General features: G+C 45.2%; 1 protein-coding gene and 1 long non-coding RNA gene across 3 annotated transcripts in view; both read right to left on the reverse strand.

Annotated features, from left to right (window-relative positions):
* Positions 1–21,233, reverse strand: part of LOC308597395 — a 228,871-nt gene that overhangs the window by 11,418 nt on the left and 196,220 nt on the right. The window lies entirely within an intron of this gene.
* The window catches only part of FAM219A (family with sequence similarity 219 member A), a 66,630-nt gene that overhangs the window by 11,418 nt on the left and 33,979 nt on the right, over positions 1–21,233 (reverse strand). For both annotated transcript variants that reach the window (XM_081213258.1, XM_081213257.1), the window contains exons 3-4: positions 2,987–3,089; positions 601–681 (exon numbers count right to left, since the gene is read on the reverse strand). In XM_081213258.1, the coding sequence (XP_081069384.1) occupies positions 601–681; positions 2,987–3,089 (184 nt within the window). The remainder of the gene's footprint in view (positions 1–600; positions 682–2,986; positions 3,090–21,233) is intronic.

Below are 21,233 nucleotides of genomic sequence, written 5' to 3' on the forward strand. Positions count from 1 at the left end.
AGGTGATGCCTTTCTTCTCTTGTTGTTCCTCACACCTGACACTCATTCAGAAGGTACACTGTGCATGAGTCTAGGAGTGGCTACTGGCAGGCCTCCCCTAGAAATTTGGGCACCTCCGGAGGACCTGTTTATTGAGCATTCCTTCAGAGCTACTTGCACAAAGCTCATGTGGAAATTAGATTACAACCTGGTTTTTACTGACCACCCCCATTTCTTTTGCAACAATGAGCATGCATCCCGATTTACTTATGAGGTCTCCCCGTTAATCATTCTTTCATTCCACACTGTTCAATGCATTATGACTTCAACTTTGCTACCTGCAAGAAGTCAGGCTCTTTTTGCAAATGGATTTGTTGTGTTAGGAAGACAAGCATTTTAACCCACTTAAACTGGATTTAATTTCCCAATAGGCAACTGAATCCCTCCTGTGAAATACAGACAACAAATAAAATTTCACGTTTTAGCTCTGGAGACTGAGAAACTTTGCCATGCTGGCCGGGCAAATTTGATTTGATCACGGTGGTATGTAAAATAGGAAAAGGTTCTCAGGAGATTTCAAAGAGAACAACTGTCTTTTAGTGGAATCATCTGAATCTATACCTGTCTGTGTCCAGTGCTACCAATGGCTTTTCATCAGGACTCTGGTCTAATGAGGAATAGCCTTTATTGGGAACAACCAGCCTGAAATGAAAAAGAAAACATTATACATATCACCATGTAAACATTGAAAGCAGAAGTTAAGCAAGGAGCAAGGGGTGTGTGAAGCTGTTCCTTTAGTTTCAGAATATCAGAGGACCTAGTATGGCAGGATGTGGAGATTAGGTAGAAGCTGCGGAGAGAAATGGTAGCAATCTAGTTCTAGGGATGCTGTAAAAGGAAGCATGAAACATCTGGGAAATATGGTCAGCTCTAGTGAATCCTTACAGAATACAGGGAATACTGGTGTGAGTAGTACATAGCCCCCTATTTCCAACTACAATCTGAGTAACCCTCAAGGCATCAAGATTGTTGTTGTTTAGTCGTTTAGTCGTGTCCGACTCTTTGTGACTCCATGGACCAGAGCACGCCAGGCACTTCTGTCTTCCACTGCCTCCCGCAGTTTGGTCAGACTCATGTTTGTAGCTCCGAAGACACTATCCAACCATCTCGTCCTCTGTCGTCCCCTTCTCCTTGTGCCCTCCATCTTTCCCAACATCAGGGTCTTTCCCAAGGAGTCTTCTCTTCTCATGAGGTGGGCAAAGTATTGGAGCCTCAGCTTCACGATCTGTCCTTCCAGTGAGCACTCAGGGCTGATTTCCTTAAGAATGGATCGGTTTGTTCTTCTTGCAGTCCATGGGACTCTCCAGAGTCTCCTCCAGCACCATAATTCAAAAGCATCAATTCTTCGGCGATCAGCCTTCTTGATGGTCCAGCTCTCACTTCCATACATCACTACTGGGAAAACCATAGCTTTTACTATACGGACCTTTGTTGGCAAGGTGATGTCTCTGCTTTTTAAGATGCTGTCTAGGTTTGCCATCGCCTTTCTCCCAAGGAGCAGGCATCTTTTAATTTTGTGACTGCTGTCACCATCTGCAGTGATAATGGAGCCCAAGAAAGTAAAATCTCTCACTGCCTCCATTTCTTCCCCTTCTATTTGCCAGGAGGTGATGGGCCCAGTGGCCATGATCTTCGTTTTTTTGATGTTGAGCTTCAGACCATATTTTGCGCTGTCCTCTTTCACCCTCAATAAAAGGTTCTTTAATTCCTCCTCACTTTCTGCTATCAAGGTTGTGTCATCTGCATATCTGAGGTTGTTGATATTTCTTCCGGCAATCTTAATTCCGGCTAGGGATTCATCCAGCCCAGCCTTTCGCATGATGAATTCTGCATATAGGCATCAAGATTAGACTACTGTAATCTGGTAGTCTCTTTGGAAGCTGAATATCTGAAGGACTTCCTCCTCTATGAACCTGACTGATAAGATCTTCGTTTGCCCCCCACTTATGGAATGTTCTCTCCAGGAGACTCACCTAGTGGAGCCTTCCAGGATTTATTTATTTTATTCCATAAAATTCCAGGATTTATTTATTCCATAAAATTTATACACCACTTGACTGTAAAAAAACAAAACACCTTCAAAGCAGTTTAAAAAAGGAATAATGTACCACATCAATATTTTTCTTAATACCTATTTAAAATTAGTTAACTCCAATGATATTATCTGTTCATTTTATTATTTTTAAACATAGTATTTTAGCACTGTTTGGTTTTCTGAATTCTAAGCTGTCTTTGACATTTTTTTTGGGGGGGGAGCTACCACAAAGGAGCTTCCATGACTGAAGAAGATGCTCACACTTCAAAATTCTTCCTAAACCTTCACATTTGGAACAAAAAGAGTACCTCAAAAAATGTGTTATGGCATTAGCTTTCATGGACTATAATCCACGTCGTCAGGTACACAAAGTTGTTACCCACAGTGTGTGTGTGGGGGGCTGTCTCCTCCCTTCCTCCCCCCCACAAACACACAGTTGTGGGGTGTGTAAAGAACAGTGGGACCAAATGAAATGCAATATCTGACATTCAATGACAATCACAACAGCAGAATTGGAATTAACATTGCCCTTAAATTGCTAAATTAATTTGACTTTTGTAGAGGAACAGGAAACCCTTTTCGGTAAGATTTTTCCATCCTTGTGGAGCTGAAATGTGCTTCAAAAGGCTGGACATTTTGCAGCTTTCTCACTTGTAGCTCTTACCTATACTAGGGAAAAGCTACAGAATTGATCTCTTTCCCAGGCAGACACAATTATATCAGCAGGTGCTGATTTACCTCTTAACTCAAGCAGGACTATGGAGTCGTTTAACCCATTTTCTAAGCTAGTGGCTATTGACAAAACTCTACTCCCAAAAGAGTTCTGCATGAACAGCAGGGCATGCCTACCCAAACTGAAGTCCACTAGTATGGTTTACAAATTAAGCACTTGAATATTGTGAAGTGGTCTACCTTGTTCGTGCCATCACATTGTTCTTCTTGGGCTGTTGGTTAACTGGGCTCCCCATGTTTCCATTTTTCAGGGACCCCTTACGAGCCAGCTCCCTCTGTTTCTCTGCAGAAGGAAGGCAGACATTAACATCCAAGTTAGCGAGGCTGCTTCTCCTTTGATGCTGATTAATTATAGCAAGGTTAGCCACAGACTATCAATCCCGTTCTCTGAAAATTATCCTACCACTTCCACATTCTTGGTGGGCTATAAAACATAGGAAACAAAGGATGCTTGCAATCTCATAGGAAAAGGGTCTTATGATTTTTGTTGCTTGGATGTGGGCTCCAGTGTGACCAAGTGAAAGCTTTGCTTTGACATGCAGAACAGAAATGGTGCATTTCACTATTTGCGAAATACAATAAACCCGCAACTTATGCACATTTAATGTGTGCTCACTCAGCTTTACATGGGTGCCAAAAATATATATTAAAACATTTAGAAGGGGGACGGAAAGGAACTGACTCGGGACGTTGGCAACCCTGCCCACCAATGAACCCAAAGAGTTTTGACTTGACACGATTCTGGCTTTAGGTGTAAGCTCCGGGACGTAACCCCCATGTAAGTTACGGGCTTACTTTAGTAATTCCAAGGGTCATTTCAGAGGTGGTAGAATAATTTTCATAACCTCCATGGTTAGCCATGCACTGCTGGTCCTGGGCTGGAGGAAAATACTTGAAATTTTACTTACCCCCGCACACGTTGTTGCCGTCTATAGCAGGGGTTGCCAACTTCCAAGAGACTGCGATCTACTCACAGAATTAAAAACTGGCAGTGATCTACCCCTGTTTTTTAGGGGTTCAGGTCAAAGTATTGGGGTTAAGGTTGCAGCTGTTGAGGTTTTTTTAGAGAAGGGGTTCGGGAGGATGAAGTTGCTTTGCCTATTTTAGAGAGGGGGAGCGCCACATTTTTTAAGTATTTTGGGGAGAAAGAGAAACAGCAACTCACAAAAGGATCACTAGGGGAAAAACAGCCTCAGCTTGTAAACTCCGTCTTCCATTCTCCAACAATGGAGGGCAAGGCCGGAAGGGGACCAAGGATCGACCGCGATCGACAAAAACATTGCAGGAATCTACCAGTAGATCGCGATCGACCTGTTGGACATCCCTGGTCTATAGGAACAGGAACATAGAAATTGCTTAGAAGGTACCTGCACATTTTGCCCTATACCTTACTTTCTAGGAGGGCTAGAGACTTACTTTTTTTAAAAAAAGGTCAGGGACACCTGCCAAACAGCACTACTTCTACCAGTGTTGGTTGCTTCAGTGTATTGTATTAATCTGTATTTGTGAGCTACATTATAATAAAAATACTTGAAAAGAGAAAAAATTGTAAGGTCAAGGCTGTTTCTGTGTCGGTCTCAAGGAAGCACTGTCACATGCGACACATCTGACACAGAGTTAACACACCTTACATAAGCAACACGGATTCTTAGGTCATTTTCACACAATAGCACATCATTTCGTTTGACTGACAGCTCAACACACAGCATTGTAAAGTTTTGCTCCAAACAAATGCGACATATGAAGAATTTTTAAGTGCCATGCAAGCAGATGAAAACAGAATGGTAAACTGAAAGAGAGGGTTGGTTTGAGACACAGAGAGAGAAAGCATCCTGTTATCACAGTTCTGCGTGGCTTGTTAATAGGGAGGTGAAAGGAAGGGCAATGCAAGGCCTTCAGGGAATTACAAAGCCTTGCGCTTGTCTGCAATTCAACATCAGGGAAAGGACGGCGAAAGGCCACGGTTGTTTCCTGACCTGCTACGCTCTTTTGTTGGCAGCTTAAAGCTTTTCACTCAGAGGAGAAGCACAGCATTTAGTTTTTTTAGCATGATGCAGAATGCAGGAGGGTCAGCCCTGCGAGAAGAGTACCCTTCATTATGCCCTGCCATAAAAGGGATGGCAGTCAGTGAAGTAAAGTGATTTGTGTTGGCAAGAACTGCATCCAAATTGTGCTGCCAGTCATGCCTGTACCCCCTACCCCGGTTACATACTATATGAGACAGTTTTCCCTTCTAGCTGAAGCAAGAGCAACTATGATGAGGAGGCAGCTTGCCAGACTTAATTCCTCACTGATCTACGTACCAACTAGGTTCAGAGCAACTTACTTGACTTATTTGTATTTAGGAAATGCCTTAATCACTTCCTACTAAGCTATATTATATTATTTGCTTTTCATTCAAATGAATATCAAAGCAGTGTACAAAACAGAACTCAATTGCAATACAATATGTAGCCAAACAAAAAACTAATAATGCTATACTATTCAACCACAACTGAACACCCATCCACATCCCTCCACTCAGAATCCCAGCCAGTCACTTTGCCTAACAAAGACTAAATGAAAATAAATTTCAAACGGAAGCCATCTTCTACCTCATCTCCCGCCTGGAGCAGAACATTTGCTCCCTCCCTGCCTCACACCCAGGAGGCAGCCGGGTGCGCGTGTGTCTGAGCTCTGCACAGATAAGAAAGTTATCTCATCAATATAGCTCAGCCTGGTTATAAGATTATCAGACCAACAATTATAACCTCCATGCCTTCCAAAGGAAAACAAATAGCAAACATAGCAGGGAAGCGGAAATTGGATTAAAAAACAACTCCCACCTCACATGGTACTGTGCCCATCATTGTGACAATTGAGGGGGGAGTGCATGCACTGCGCCAAAACTCGCTTCAACAGTCCCTTCCTAAGTCATCCAGTGTTGGGGGATAGGGGGCCAGCAGGCTTTGCCCTTCCTATTGCAGTGGCTCCTAGATGACAGTTTCCTCTTTCCCATAGGTGATGAGGACCATCTGTTGCTTAGGGATACTTAAAACTTGCATTTACACAAACCAAGTCTCGCTCTCATCTGCATAGCTCCACCCTAAACCCAAAACCAGGCCTGCTCTCATTTGCATAGCCCCACCCTAAACTCAAAACCAAGCCTGCTCTCATCTGCATAGCCCCACCCTAAACTCAAAACCAAGCCTGCTCTCATCTGCATAGCCCCACCCTAAACTCTGTTCTGGACACACTGGCATGATAGGACAGGACTGAGCCAACGAAGAATGACTCCTGCTCAGTCCCTTGTGTGGAGCACAGCATTACTACAACTTACTAAGGAACTGGTGTGTGACTGCACAAGTCAAGCTTGGGGTAGAGTGGGGTATTGTTTTTGCTTGTCTTGATGCTATGAATTTTTTGTGATCCCGGGTGAAGAGCAGTATATAAATTTAATAAATAAATAAAAGCACATGGAACCCAACATACAGCTGCTCTTTCTTGCCTAACAGCACAGAATTCTTAATGTTGGAAAACATGCTTCTCCAAAGACACACGCAAGGCAGCACTCTGCCAACTGACTGCTGCTGATGTTGTGATGTGTAGCTGTTCTTATTGCTATGAGCTGCTTTGAGAATCATTTGTGGGGGAGAAACAAATGAAGGGATGAGGATGAGCTGCCTGCAGATCTTGAAGAGTCTGCTGTTGCATTCTGCTCCACCCCTCAATTAGCTAGGACCAAATGGGGGAATATTTTCCTTTTCAGGATATCCTATCCAAAAAACTTGGAGACTGCAGCAGCAAAGCCACTTTCTGAAAAAGCCAATAAGGTTAAGTGTCCCAAGAAGAAATTAAAAATCTATTTTTGTGCACATCAGAGCAATCAGATCAATAGATTGGTATTTAGGGAAATTATGTTGTTCCATTTTTCTTCAAGGTTCTTATTGCTTTTTATCACTTCAGTTAACCTGCTGAAAGAAGCCAATTCTAAACAGCACCCATGAGGCTTCTTACTTTCTCTCCAAAACAATTAAGGGTTCCTAAAAGGGGTTAAAGCTGTTTATCAAGCTACACCACGCTCTTGATCTAGCAGTTTTAAGAAATCGATTTGGACACAACACTTTGGTCTCAGCATCTTCATTTCTACTCTGAATAAAGAGAGTCAACGCTTCTTTTATTCTCAGCATCAAAACAAGCATATCAAAAACAGAACTTTGAAAATGACATTTCTAAAGCCTATGTTGATAGATCACGGTTACAATTCAAAGAAAGTTTTGTGTTTAGACTGATGAGCCTTAAGCATTAATGCTTCTCTCCGAATTGTTCCCAGTGTATATAAAAACAGGCTCTCAGCAGTGAAATGGCTACAAAACCCATCACTCAATGCCTCACCCCTTGCCCAGGCTCTCTTTATTTATATCCACAAATGCCTTACAAGCATGACTAAACTGATATCCTGAATCTGCCAAGACCTCCATGGATGCAGCTTTTATCTCTGCCTGGGACAGCAGACACAGCCCTTGTGTGCTTATTTAAAGGGCACATGATGTCAAGAAAAACATGCTTTGTCCTCCCAGTTCAGAGAACATGTCCCACACTCAACCACTGTCGGCTACTGACATCATGGCTCTGATTTCACAGGAGCAAAAAGATGCACTGCCCTTTTGACAAATGCCCTCTGGAAAACAGGGGAGAAGTTATTGGAGAACACTCCCTCTTAGGATACAGGAGGATACCAATTTGAGATTTCTCTTGATTTGCATGTGCTGAGTCTCCTGTGGGGAAAGGGGAAGTCGAGTGGGACACCACCAAGCTGCTCCAGCAACTCTCTCTGCTTTCTCCAGCAGCGAGTGGTGAAGCAGCAGAGCAGGCCTAATCACCAGTCCCGTTGGGTTCCAGCTAGAGCACAGCTCTGCCCCTTCACACAAAAACAAACAGTGCTGCCCCTCTGTTCTCTGGAGGGCAGTGCCAAATTAAGGGGGCAACTGCAGTCAGGCTACTGGCTCACCTGTAGCAGGTTCTAAGAGTCTGCCTAGAAAGAGATTGTGTCAGGCAGGCAACATCCTTAAAGGATCACCTCTATCACGGGCACCCCTTCACCAGCTCCCCCTCCTGCCCAACTGCAATAATAATAATAATAATAATAATAATAATAATAATAATAATAATTTCAACAAAATATTAAAATACAGTACAGTGGTACCTCGGGTTAAGTACTTAATTTGTTCCGGAGGTGCGTTCTTAACCTGAAACTGTTCTTAACCTGAAGAACCACTTTAGCTAATGGGGCCTCCTGCTGCACCACGCCGCCGGAGCCTGATTTCTGTTCTTATCCTGAAGCAAAGTTCTTAACCTGAAGCACTATTTCTGAATTAGCGGAGTGTGTAACCTGAAGCGTATGTAACCCGAGGTACCACTGTAATCCATCAAACATTAAAAGCTTCCCTAAACAGTACTGGGTTTTGTGTGCATGCATCTATTCGTACTGCAATAGAACCTTGGTGCAGTTCTTATATTAGGGGAAGGCTATCCCATCTGCAAGTGATGAGACTGTGTCCTCAATTGTAAGCACCCAGTGAGTCTGCTGGCCATTAACATCCCTCTTCTTGGCTTGGTGGCTGGTGGCAGGTGGCCACACAACATGATGCCATCTCATCTTTTGAGATCCCAGGAAAGACGTTACTCTCTCTTCTCTTGTTAGATGCACAGAGCGGTTTATGAATCATTTATTCCAAAAGTATTGCAAGAACGTGACTCTAATTACATCCACTTCGATCAAAATGGACACAATTAGCATAACGATATTGTCAGGCACGCTGGGACACTTGGTCTTGTGCCCAACTTGATAGGAAGATGATTCTCCACAGAGAAGCTAGAGGCCGCTGCTGCCACCCTCCTTTTCCCGTCCAAGGTAGATTTGGGGGCCCTGGTGAAGGGGAAGGGGAATGAACATACACAAAGCATGGATCCTTTGCACACTCTTGCTTGCAGCACACATAAAATGATCCAGCCCCCCAGATGATATTTCTGAAGACTTTTCAAAGGCAGCAATCCAACCCAGATATTACCAAAGGACAAATAAGAGTGGCAAGATCAACCTGTCCAAGATCAAAAGCAGCTAGTACATCACAGCTGGTAAAAAGTGCTCTGTGCCACAGACTCCACTGGCATCCGGAACAGAAGCTGGGTCTTGAAGCAGCCATTAGCTCTGAACTTAATCCCGATGGGGGAGTGCAACCCCAACCAGAACACTCCAAATATAATTTACATGATCAGCTAAACCTCCTACCACCAGCGTCTCTGCTTTGTTTCAATTGTGTTTATGAACCCTTTTTCAAGGATGTGAAAGAGGGGAATCAGGCAGTAAGCAGCTTACGTTACAGAGTTCCTAGCATGCTCGCAGAAGATATGCTGCAGTTAAACCACACGCCATCAGGAATTAAGTACTGAAATTTCATGTGCTGTTAAAGCACTAGTATGAGGCAGGGATATCCACTGCATTATTGGGGGATATGTCACCCTGTAGGTGCTGTGTGCGGTGAGGATGCCAGAACTCTGTGTCCTATTCTCTTTTCATAGATGGTAATGAAGTCAGAACCCCTAAAAATAAGAGCTTGATGTGAATATGTCCTTGGGTGTCCTTGAGACACTACATGCAAAACTCACACCGATCTTTTTTGGGGAGGGGGTATCATTTGTAGCAATATGCCCACTAGTCTTTTCTTCACACAATGGAGGCAATCACTCCCAAAGGAATGGGGTAGGGGAGAGGAGAAGGGTGGTGGCGAACATCACAAGTCACCCATTAACAAGAAGCCTGCTCCAGGCCTCCAGAGGTGAAAGACTAGGCATTAATCCAAAAGCTCATTCTTTCAGCCCAGGCTTTCGTAGGAAATGCAATCCAGGATCTAATTTTCAGTTTCACTTTCTAATGAAAGGAAAATGAATGTCAGCCCAGGGGATTCACAAGGGGGTCCTGAGGGAAAAGGCTAGGTTTGCCACGAAAATTAATCTTCTTTAGGGCAGGTGACCTTTTTAAAGAAGTGGAAGTGAAATCTTAACAAGTTTACCTGCTACTGGAGAATCCAAGATTACGGACCAAAATATCACCTTGGAAGAACAATATTCTCTCAGCACTTGGTACAAAATCAAATAACTTAGGTAGCTTTTCAAAAAGAATTAAGACGCATTTATGGAGCGTAAGGTTATCGATGACTACTAGTCATGACAGCTTTATGTTGCCTCTTGGATCAGAAGATGCACTTGAATGCCAGTCACTGAGGAACATGAACAGGAGGGGGCTATTAAGCTCCTGTCCTGATTGTGGCCTTTCCCATTTGGGCAGCTGTTTTGCTACCGTGAGAATAGGATGCTGGAGTAGATGGGTCTCTGGTTGGATACAGAAGGGCACTTCTTATGCCATTAACTACCATTTCAAACAGTATCATGTAGAAAACTATAGGATCACAAGAACTCTCAATATGTTATTTAAGAAGCAGTGAACAAAATTATTGCTTCCCCCCATTAATATTGCTAAGAAATTAATTTTTGTTTATTCATGTACATATCACATTTTACAAGAAGTGGCAGCTATTTGTGGAATAACTTATTAGGCAGGAATTAGAGTCCTCTTCAGGCTTTACCTGAACATGGTTAGAATCACCTTTCAGACCTCACCTTTCAATGCAAGAAGATCTAAAGCAGAGCCAGTGCAGAGGGTAAGGGAAGCATTGGGACAGAGATTGCATGTGTGAATCTTCCCACTTTAAGCTCACATGTGTTCACCCTGGCATGCCTGGAGGGGGCTTATAACACATAAGGAAATAAAATCATAGAATCATAGAATCATAGAGTTGGAAGAGACCACAAGGGCCATTGAGTCCAACCCCCTGCCAAGCACGAAACACCATCCATCAGAGCACTCCTGACATATGGTTGTCAAGCCTCTGCTTAAAGACCTCCAAAGAAGGAGACTCCACCACACTCCTTGGCAGCAAATTCCACTGTTGAACAGCTCTTACTTTCAGGAAGTTCTTCCTAATGTTTAGGTGGAATCTTCTTTCTTGTTGTTTGGATCCATTGCTCTGTGTCCGCTTCTCTGGAGCAGCAGAAAACAACCTTTCTCCCTCCTCTATGTGACATCCTTTTATTGCTCCTAAATATTTTAATATCTAAAATATTGCTCCTGATCACCCAGCATGTTCATACCTGGGGTGGTGTTAAAATCTAAAGAAAAAGCTAGCTCGCTCAGGTAGCAAAGGTGAATCTGAACCAGAGACTTCCCAGGTTCAAATTCATCATTCCACCCCACTAACTCTTGTTAATAGCACAAGATTTCCATATAAAATAAAATAGAGGGTTTGAACTGCGTACACTTCAAAGTCTCCCTGGCCACTCACCTGCATAACCCAATAGCACCCAAACCGAACCAATAAGAGCCTATTGCCAGTCCCTGTTGGATCAGACTAAATGCCTTTATACTCCAGCATCCTGTTCTCACAGAGGCCAACTAAATGCATTTTAGAAGTCCACAGGTAGGGTCTGAATGCAACAGCGCTCCCTGCCTCCTTGTGCTTCCTAGCAACTAGTATTCAGACACATACAGCCTCTGACGGTGGTGTTGGTACACAGCCATTACGGCCATGCCGCTCACAACTAGGACAGCAGAACTGATTGGCCAGCAGCACTGAGAATGTGAGAGGGAGGATGGAGAAAACAGAAGAGAAGGAGAGAAAGAAAAGACAGGAAGGAGCATATCAAGCTGTTCGGGGAGGTTCCAAATGCGTTGGAAGAGGCTGCAGCACAGTGTTAGAGCATACATACTGAATGCAAAAGGTCTCAATTTCAACCCCCAGCATCTTCAAGGAGGGCAAGGAAAGAAGCCACCGTTAATCAGTACAGACAATACTGTGCAATGGACCTCTGGTCTGACCCTGACCATGGGCTTTATGGATTTGTCCATGGGAGCTGATTACGGTCACCTGCAACTTGTTCCTACAAAGCGGCAGTGCTCCTGGCCAGGCTGCTGCAAACAGTAGGATAACAAGAACAAGCCCTCCCAGGGCCATTGGAAGAGTGAACAAGATAAGCTTGCAGTATTCCGCCGATCATTTATTATGAATACACCTGTGTGCCACCCTCTCCTTTCCATTAAGGAGCGTTCAAGATGACTAACTATGTTTCCATTAAAGTGACAAACACAACAGAAAAAACCCAGACTGAAGCATAGCGCCATTGTCATAAGGAAGGGAGAACACCATTACCAGCCCCACAATGCAACTCCACAGGAGCAGTTATCTCTTAACAATGCTCTGGGAGGGAAAAGGAACATTTATCACCCAGGAAAAGTGTGCATGGCATACTGCAACACTTTTTCACACAAGGAGTAGCATTTAAACACTATGATGATGGTGCCTGTAGGTCCACAAGAGCTGAGGCCTCCTCAGAAAGCCAGGCTCTCCCACAACCTCCCCTGGATCAGGAAGGATTTGCTGCCTAAAAACCTAAATAAATGGAGATGCAGGAGAGTTAAAAGGCCTAAACTATGTCACATGAAGGCTGGACTGTGCACCAGAGTGCATGAACAAAAGAAAACAGCACAAAGCGCAAGCTCGCAGGTGCCTGGTCTTTAGTATGAGCTCACGCCCGCTCACAGAGACATCTTGCTTAAGCTGCTGTATTCTGAGATTTCCTGTGAGTCACTCTGTGAACAATTCACTGCAGAATATAAATTAAAGCAACAGAAGAGCATACTGGGGACCTAAGGTCAGGGGTGGGTGACCTTAAGCTCAAGGGCCCAATGTGGCCCTCCAGGACTCCCTATCTGGCCCTTGGAGCTTTTGTCAAGCCACATTGCATAATAGGGATGCAATGGAGGCAGCAACGTTGGCTTTGTTGCCTTGCTTGGGAATATTTGGTAGCTGTGGGTGGTTACTCTTGTCATGAAGGCAAGGAGATACCAAGGAAATTGACTGTTGGATTGGGGGTGGGGAGAAGACGAGCTCCGAGTAGGACAGAACGTTCCCATCTCTTTCTGACAGTACAATTAAACACAGATTGTTTCAGTGGCCTGGTTCATTCACCACAAAAACCATGATACAATTGGGAATGTGCCACTTGGGTCCCTGCACAACTCCCCGAGTCTGTGTGGTTCCTGTGTAGCTCAAACAAGCCATATTATGGCATGCCATCTGGGTCCAAATATTTGTTCTTTGTTTACTTCTGGCTTACTCCTTGTGGTTTGTTTGGAACAAAAGCAAACCATGATCTGGGTTCAGTCCGGGGTCCTGCGCAGTAAGGGAGAAGCACATTATCATGATGTGCAAAGAAGGCCGGTAGGAGCATGTCAGAGGCTTCATATACAAGGGACAAGTTCCTGAGCCTTGTGAAACTTAAGCAATTGTGCCAGGTACGCTGTATTCAAAAAAAAAAAAAAAAAAAAAACCCACAGGAACCTCCGGGTATAGGGCGGTATATAAATTCAATAAATAAAATAAAATAAATAAATAAATTTAAGGTTTTCCATAATTTCCTATTCCACATGGAGCACTGCCACAGGTAAGTGCTTTCAGCATCTTGTATGCAAGCATGATTGATGTCTGAACAAGCCTATGGAGGTAATAAAGTAAGAAACAGGATGAAAGATGCTAAAATTGGATTTCTGCTTCACTGCTCAGGGCTGTGGGAACTGCTTCCAGGGACAGCACAGGCTCTTTTGAGGAGAAAGCAAGCAGGTTGCTTCTATGAACTGGAGCAGAGAAGCTGTAAGTTAGGGCCTCCAAATATCGTGGAAATTCAGCTCCCAGCATAACCAACAGTAAGGGATGCCGGAGGGCCACAAATCCCCCACTTCTAATCTAAGAATGTACACAGTATAAAGCCCTAAGCAACATAGGGAACCCTAAATTTGTTCCTTTCACGTCTAGTCCACCCACGAGAGATAGCACTTTTCGTTGATGGGGTAGATATTGCCTATTCTCCACAAATATGTCTGATTCCTTCTGAAAGCTATCAAAGGAGTGATCACATGGCAGCAAATTCCATACATTGTGCATTAATGTGAAGTGGAGGTTGCAAAGGGCACATAGCTCTGTCTTCCAACATGCCACTGCCTGAGGCAGCTGCCTCACTATGCCTTATGGGGGACCTGAATCTGACCCTGGAAAACTGAGATTTCATAAAGATTCTGAGTATGTCCACAGCATATCCAGAAATTGTATGTACCAGTGTATTTCCCCCCCTTCTTTGTGTCTTTTCAAGGTTTTGGCATACTTAATAATTCATGCCACCAAAAACTTTACTATTTTACTGCCCAATCTAACTCCAGATGATTTATAAGCAGAATGCAGCAATCCCAAAGGGGATGCAAATGGGTGTGTGTGTAATTGTTCACTTCCCACCACTGTGAAGGTAGTCTTCTTACCTTTCTTTGATTCTTGCTTAGACAGTTACCTATTCGTAATCTAGCTTTACTAGTGCAATTCACTGAGCGCAGATATCATGCAGAGAGGCCTGCAATTCCCCAGTGTCATTTTTAAGTTTGGTGATACAGTGGTTGCCTAATCTTCAAATAGGGATGTGGGTGGCGCTGTGGGTTAAACCACAGAGCCTAGGACTTGCCGATCAGAAGGTTGGCGGTTCAAATCCCCACGACGGGGTGAGCTCCCGTTGCTCGGTCCCTGCTCCTGCCAACCTAGCAGTTCGAAAGCACTTCAAAGTGCAAGTAGATAAATAGGTACTGCTCCGGCGGGAACGTAAACGGCGTTTCTGTGCGCTGTTCTGGTTTGCCAGAAGCAGCTTAGTCATGCTGGCCACATGACCCGGAAGCTGTACGCCGCCTCCCTCGGCCAATAAAGCAAGATGAGCGCCATAACCCCAGAGTCGGTCACGACTGGACCTAATGGTCAGGGGTCCCTTTACCTTTTTTAATCTTCAAAGAAGCAGGCTGATTTTCCTGATGTTTCACATTTTTGTTACCAGATGGACCATTACAGGTTTCTTATGCTATCAAATCCATTTCTGAACTTTACTCTGGCTGTTCAAAGGCATTATTTAACCACCAACTTGAATGCCTTTGAAAAGGGATTAGACAAAATTTATGGAGTAAAAGACTCCACGATGGCTATGCTCTGCTCTGCCTCCATGTCTAAATCCCAGTTGCTGGGAATGTCTTGTGGGGGAAATGCTGTTGTAATCAGGTCCTGCTTGCTAGCTTCCCATAGGCACCTGGTTGGCCACTGAGAGCACAGGATGCTGGACTAGATGGTGTTAGGATATTTCCGTTCCACCTTAAAAGGGAGCAGGCTTTGTGAGTCAGAGAGTCTGCGCATGTCCTGTTCACAGGATGTTTATGTTTCTATTGCTTTCGTTTTTTCTCTCTCTGTCGGAGACACTGACGCAGGCAGTCATGTCTTTCTCTGTTCTGATCAACGATGAATAAAGCTTGTAAATAATGCTCTCCTGAGTGCAACTTTTGGCTGTGCATTATCTGCTGACAGAGTGTGCATGAGCTCTAGATGTTGGGCTATTTTCTAGAAACTCATGTCGCTAATCAATGATACTGCGTGCCTACCAGAGGTCGATGGATCGTCCGGCAAACGGCTTGGGGCCATGATGGACTTTATCTCCCTGGCAGTATCCCAACAGATGGGCCACTGGCCGGAGGTTTTTCTTATGTTATTAGCATTTCATAGAGTTTTTTTGGGGAGCGGGGTGGTGGTGGTGGTTGGTGGGTTCATAGCAATGCTCAAATACCTGCTCTTAGATACAGTTGTGGTGGTTATTCTATTTCCCATAATGGCCAAACGCATAGGTACTCTTGAGGAAAAATAGCATTTGGTCTGGGAAACTGGGAGATGCAAGGAGGAGGGTGCACATTCCCTTTCCTAAGTCAGGGGTGCATCAATCAAGATTTCAAACTGTCAAGACATGAACATGAGGCCATTATCTTGAATGCTGGAACTGTGTCACCTTCTGAATGGACAATGATTAGTATTTCCTTCCCTTATTTCCTCTTCCAGTCAGCAGAGCAATTTAGTACCCCTGATGGATCAATACCATTCAATAGACAAGACCACCACATGACATGTGCAAGTCAGTCTCTGCCGCCTCCTTTCTACTTCCCCAAACATATCATTCCTTTGACATCCGCAAAGACAGCCTCTGAAAAGCAGAGACAATCCATTAACCTGAGGTCACTGAAGCCTGGAGTTAACACAACCACTTCATGGGAGGGAAGGGGAATTATGTGCCTACACAATTCTGAACCGGACAGCTCAGTGCACAACTATCTGCTTGAAATGTGTGAACTTTGGCTTTCATTTTGAAACAAATATGTTTCTAGACTGTATGGCTTGAAGGTTTTCACATGTTAACACAGCTCCTGGTGACGCGTGGAAATGAAGGACACACCGAACAGACCAGGGCTTTAGTAATATTAATTTCTTGCAATGTACATACACATTTAGTTGCAGCTTTCCAGCTCATGTTCTGATATGATCACCACTAAAAGAGGTGCTTTACCCACACTATGAAGACATTCAAAGCACTTTTAAAGTAGCTGTAGTGCAGATAACATAGTCAAGAGAAGGAATTTTGGTTTACAACTGGCAGTCCCTAATGCTTAATACTTTAGTGTTCCAATATTAGCACAAGACAAGCTTGTAGCAATTCAGCACTGGAGGCCTCATAATTACTTGGGGTGACTCAACTCATCCTGCAAGATATAACAAAATTTCATGGCATTGTTCAGTTCAAACCTTGGGGGGCATTTCTTGATCTATGGATTTCCCATACTTAAAGGAGTGAAAGTCATGCTCCACACTGGGAGGTGTGGGGAAAAAAATCTAAATGCTACAAGAGACGGAGCTGCCAACCTGGAACCCTCAGTTCAAATCAAACTCATGTGGTAGCCTTAGGCAAATCACACTTTCGGCCTCAATCCCAGAGTTGCAACATACAAATAATGCTGAACCTTACACAGGATTGTGCTAAGCTAAGGCAGGAATGAAGTATCTGTGGCTTTCTAGAAGCTGCTGGGCGACAACTCAACCTCTGGCCATGCTGGCTGGGGCCCTTAGCAGCTGCAGTCCAACAACATCTGGAGGTTCCCTAAAGGTAAAGGGACCCCTGACCATTAGGTCCAGTCGTGGCAGACTCTGGGGTTGCGGCGCTCATCTCGCTTTATTGGTCAAGGGAGCCGGCGTACAGCTTCCGGGTCATGTGGCCAGCAGGACTAAGCCGCTTCTGGCGAAACAGAGCAGCGCACGGAAACACCGTTTACCTTCCCGCTGGAGCAGTACCTATTTATCTACTTGCACTTTGACGTACTTTCAGACTGCTAGGTGGGCAGGAGCAGGGACCGAGCAACGGGAGCTCATCCCGTCACGGGGGTTCAAACCGCTGACCTTCTGATCGGCAAGTCCTAGGCTCTGTGGTTTAACCCACAGCGCCACCCGCGTCCCATAATTTTCTATAAGAGGCATTTAAAAAAGAAAAAGTACCTGCTGAGAGAGGCAGCAGTTTTTATACACTTAATTTCATATGTCCTAAAACATTCGCCTACATTGGATGTCCCTGTGAGTTCCAGTATCGTGCGAGAGAGAGAGAACTTTTTCTCCATCTGCTCTCTCCATGCAATACAGGATTTTTACATGCTCCTATCACCTCTTTTCTCTAAACAGAGAAGTCCCAAAAGTTGTGACATTTCCTCCTTGGGGAGTTGCCGAAACCGCTCGATCATTTTGGTGGCTCTTTTCTGACCCTTTTCCAATTCTACAGCATCTGTTCTTAGGCGAGGCGACCAGAACTGCTCACAGTAAGGACAACGCAGTGGCGCCATAGATTTGTATAGCAAACACTTTGGTCCCCAGTGGCGCGTTCCTTCCTCTTTTTTGCCCCCTCTGGGCTCCACCACACTCCTTGGCAGCAAATTCCACTGTCGAACAGCTCTTACTGTCAGGAAGTTCTTCCTAATGACTAAGCCGCTTCTGGTGAACCAGAGCAGTGCACGGAAACGCCGTTTACCTTCCTGCCAGAGCGGTACCTATTTATCTACTTGCACTTTGAAGTGCTTTCGAACTACTAGGTTGGCAGGAGCAGGGACTGAGCAATGGGAGTTCACCCCGTCGCGGGAATTCGAACCGCCGACCTTCTGATCTGCATGTCCTAGGCTCTGGTTTAACCCACAGCGTCCTACTCCCCGTCTAATGATTACTGAGGTAATGCATGTAAGTTAATATGCTATGTAAATGCAAAGTATTTAGCATAGTGAGTTACATCTGAAAAATCTCACCTGCTTTCCCTTTCCCTTCTAGGACTAGATCTTCACTTTTTACAGGAGTTATAATATGCATTTTACAAGTTAAGCACATGATATTCAGTAGAGGTGACCAGGAATCAACAGATTTCATTAGAAACCAGAAGGTCTACTTAAGATTGCATAAGCTTCATTAACAACAGTTTGTGCAGTTCTGGGAATTGCTCCCCGCCCCCAAGTCTGCTGCTCTACAAAACGGACTTTCAAAGGCGTTTGTTATTATAGAAGGATTTTGATACCTTTTGTCCCTTCCTAGCTCTGACATGTTTTCATTGGCTTGCCATTATTAATTTCATGCCTTGCATCTGTTCAGATGAGCCCTCTTGCCTCTAACTCCCAAGGCTATGTCATTTACCATTTACCATATAAGTTTCCAAACAAATGACAAGGTGCCTATCCTTAAAAATGACCTGTCACCCAAAATAAGCACAAATGCCAAAGCAAACAGACAACATAAAATTATCAGTCCCCATTGGAAGGCCTCCATAAGAGCAGAATAACAGTAGAAATAAATGGGGGCAGGAGGGGTGATGACCAAACAGAAGCCGCGAAGTGGCAACAAGGAAAATCCTACCGATATGGGTAACAAGCAAGGCATCCAAACAAGAAGGTTTCTTCAAGGTTGCAATATTATCAGTGACCCACAGCAACTAGAGACATATCTATTTACATGCCTTTTGCATAGTACATCAATTTCAAATAGTAGGTCATGGTTGCATTTGTAAGAACTCTATCGCTTAGTGTGGCAGCAGCTGCACTTTGGAACTCCCTGCTTATTTGAGATCAAGCAAGCGCCTTAACTGTATTTTTGGCACCTGCTTAAAACATTCTTGTTTTGACAAGCATATCCTGATGCTTAGAAAGTTGAGGTAATTTTAATCTGTTTTAGTATTTCAACCTTTGGGTGCTTTATAGTATGGCTACAAGCTACAAACATGAGTCTGACCAAACTGCGGGAGGCAGTGGAAGACAGGAGGGCCTGGCGTGCTCTGGTCCATGGGGTCACGAAGAGTCAGACATGACTAAACGATTAAACAACAACAACAACAACAACACCACCACATAGTATGGCTGTGAATTCTCATCAATTTAAGTGTTTTACCTTTTGGTAAACCGCATTGAGGTTTGTTTGTTTTTTACAATCAAGCGGTGCAAAATTTTTATTAAATAAATTAATAAAATGGTAAAACCTGTGGTGGTTCCTATCAGTGGCACTACTTCCACTCCTATGATATTAGAACCTGGGGTCATTCAATGAAGCTGAATGGTCGGTCGGTCAGTCAGACAAAAGATAATACTTCTTCTCATGGTATATTGTTTTATGGAATTCACCATGAAATGAGGAGAAGGCAAATGTGAATGTTTTGAAAAGGGGACTAGACAGATTCATGGAGAATGTGTCAGGAGCTTGTCCTACACTTGAGTAGGATCCTGGTAGAGACACATGCCCAACTGGCATGTTCTCTCCCTCCTGGTCATTCATTCAGGAGCTACAAAAGCTTTCTTCAGCCCGAACATCACAGCGACTGATGCCAACTGACACCGGCACACTTAGGGATCCGCAGAGTCTGCGCAGTTTGCATAACAGACCTCAGCAACTCAGCATTTTGGCTAAACTATTTTATTTACATATAAACACACACGGAGCACTGCAGAACAAAGGACAATAGTCCCACTTCACAGAACACAGTAACACAAACATCCTGTCTCCGTCACTTCCCACTCTGTGGAGTTAAAATATACACCGTCATGTGAAAAACAACAATCCCATGACTGCAATCATGGAGCTGGAATTCTAACAGAATGTGTCTTTCAATGGCTACTGGGCATGATGGCTAGATTCCACCTTCAGGATCAAAGGCATTACCCCTTTGAATACCAGTTGCTGAGGATTAGCAGTAGGAGAAGGGCTATTGTCCCCCTGTCCCACTTGCTGGTTTCTAATCTGTGAGGGGAAAGGATACTGGACTAGGTCTTTGGTATAACAGGGTTTTTATGTGGGGGAGGAGAAAGAGTGTTGTATGTGTACACCATTACCGTATTTTTCGCCCTATAAGACGCACTTTTTCCCCTCCAAAAATGAAGGGGAAATGTGGGTGCGTCTTATGGGGCGAATGCAGGCTTTCGCTGAAGCCTGGAGAGCGAGAGCGGTAGGTGCGCACCGACCCCTCTCGCTCTCCAGGCTTCGCGGACCTCTCCTCAAGCAGCGGGAACGTTCCCACTGCTTGGGGAGAGTTGCCGGCATCCCGAAGCCTGCAAGCGCTGATCCCAGCACGTGCAGGCTTCGCGGATCTCTCCCCAAGCAGCGGGAACGTTCCCACTGCTTGGGGAGAGTTGCAGGCATCCCGAAGCCTGCAAGCGCTGATCCCAGCACGTGCAGGCTTCGCGGATCTCTCCCCAAGCAGCGGGAACGTTCCCACTGCTTGGGGAGAGTTGCAGGCATCCCGAAGCCTGCAAGCGCTGATCCCAGCACGTGCAGGCTTCGCGGATCTCTCCCCAAGCAGCGGGAACGTTCCCACTGCTTGGGGAGAGTTGCCGGCATCCCGAAGCCTGCAAGCGCTGATCCCAGCACGTGCAGGCTTCGCGGATCTCTCCCCAAGCAGCGGGAACGTTCCCACTGCTTGGGGAGAGTTGCAGGCATCCCGAAGCCTGCGCGCGCTGATCCCAGCACGCGCAGGCTTCGCGGATCTCTCCCCAAGCAGCGGGAACGTTCCCACTGCTTGGGGAGAGTTGCCGGCATCCCGAAGCCTGCAAGCGCTGATCCCAGCACGCGCAGGCTTCGCGGATCTCTCCCCAAGCAGCGGGAACGTTCCCACTGCTTGGGGAGAGTTGCAGGCATCCCGAAGCCTGCGCGCGCTGATCCCAGCACGCGCAGGCTTCGCGGATCTCTCCCCAAGCAGCGGGAACGTTCCCACTGCTTGGGGAGAGTTGCAGGCATCCCGAAGCCTGCGCGCGCTGATCCCAGCACGCGCAGGCTTCGCGGATCTCTCCCCAAGCAGCGGGAACGTTCCCACTGCTTGGGGAGAGTTGCAGGCATCCCGAAGCCTGCGCGCGCTGATCCCAGCACGCGCAGGCTTCGCGGATCTCTCCCCAAGCAGCGGGAACGTTCCCACTGCTTGGGGAGAGTTG

This window comes from Podarcis bocagei (genome assembly GCF_964188305.1).
Source record: "Podarcis bocagei genome assembly, chromosome: 11".
Classification (NCBI taxonomy): Eukaryota; Metazoa; Chordata; class Lepidosauria; order Squamata; family Lacertidae; genus Podarcis; species Podarcis bocagei.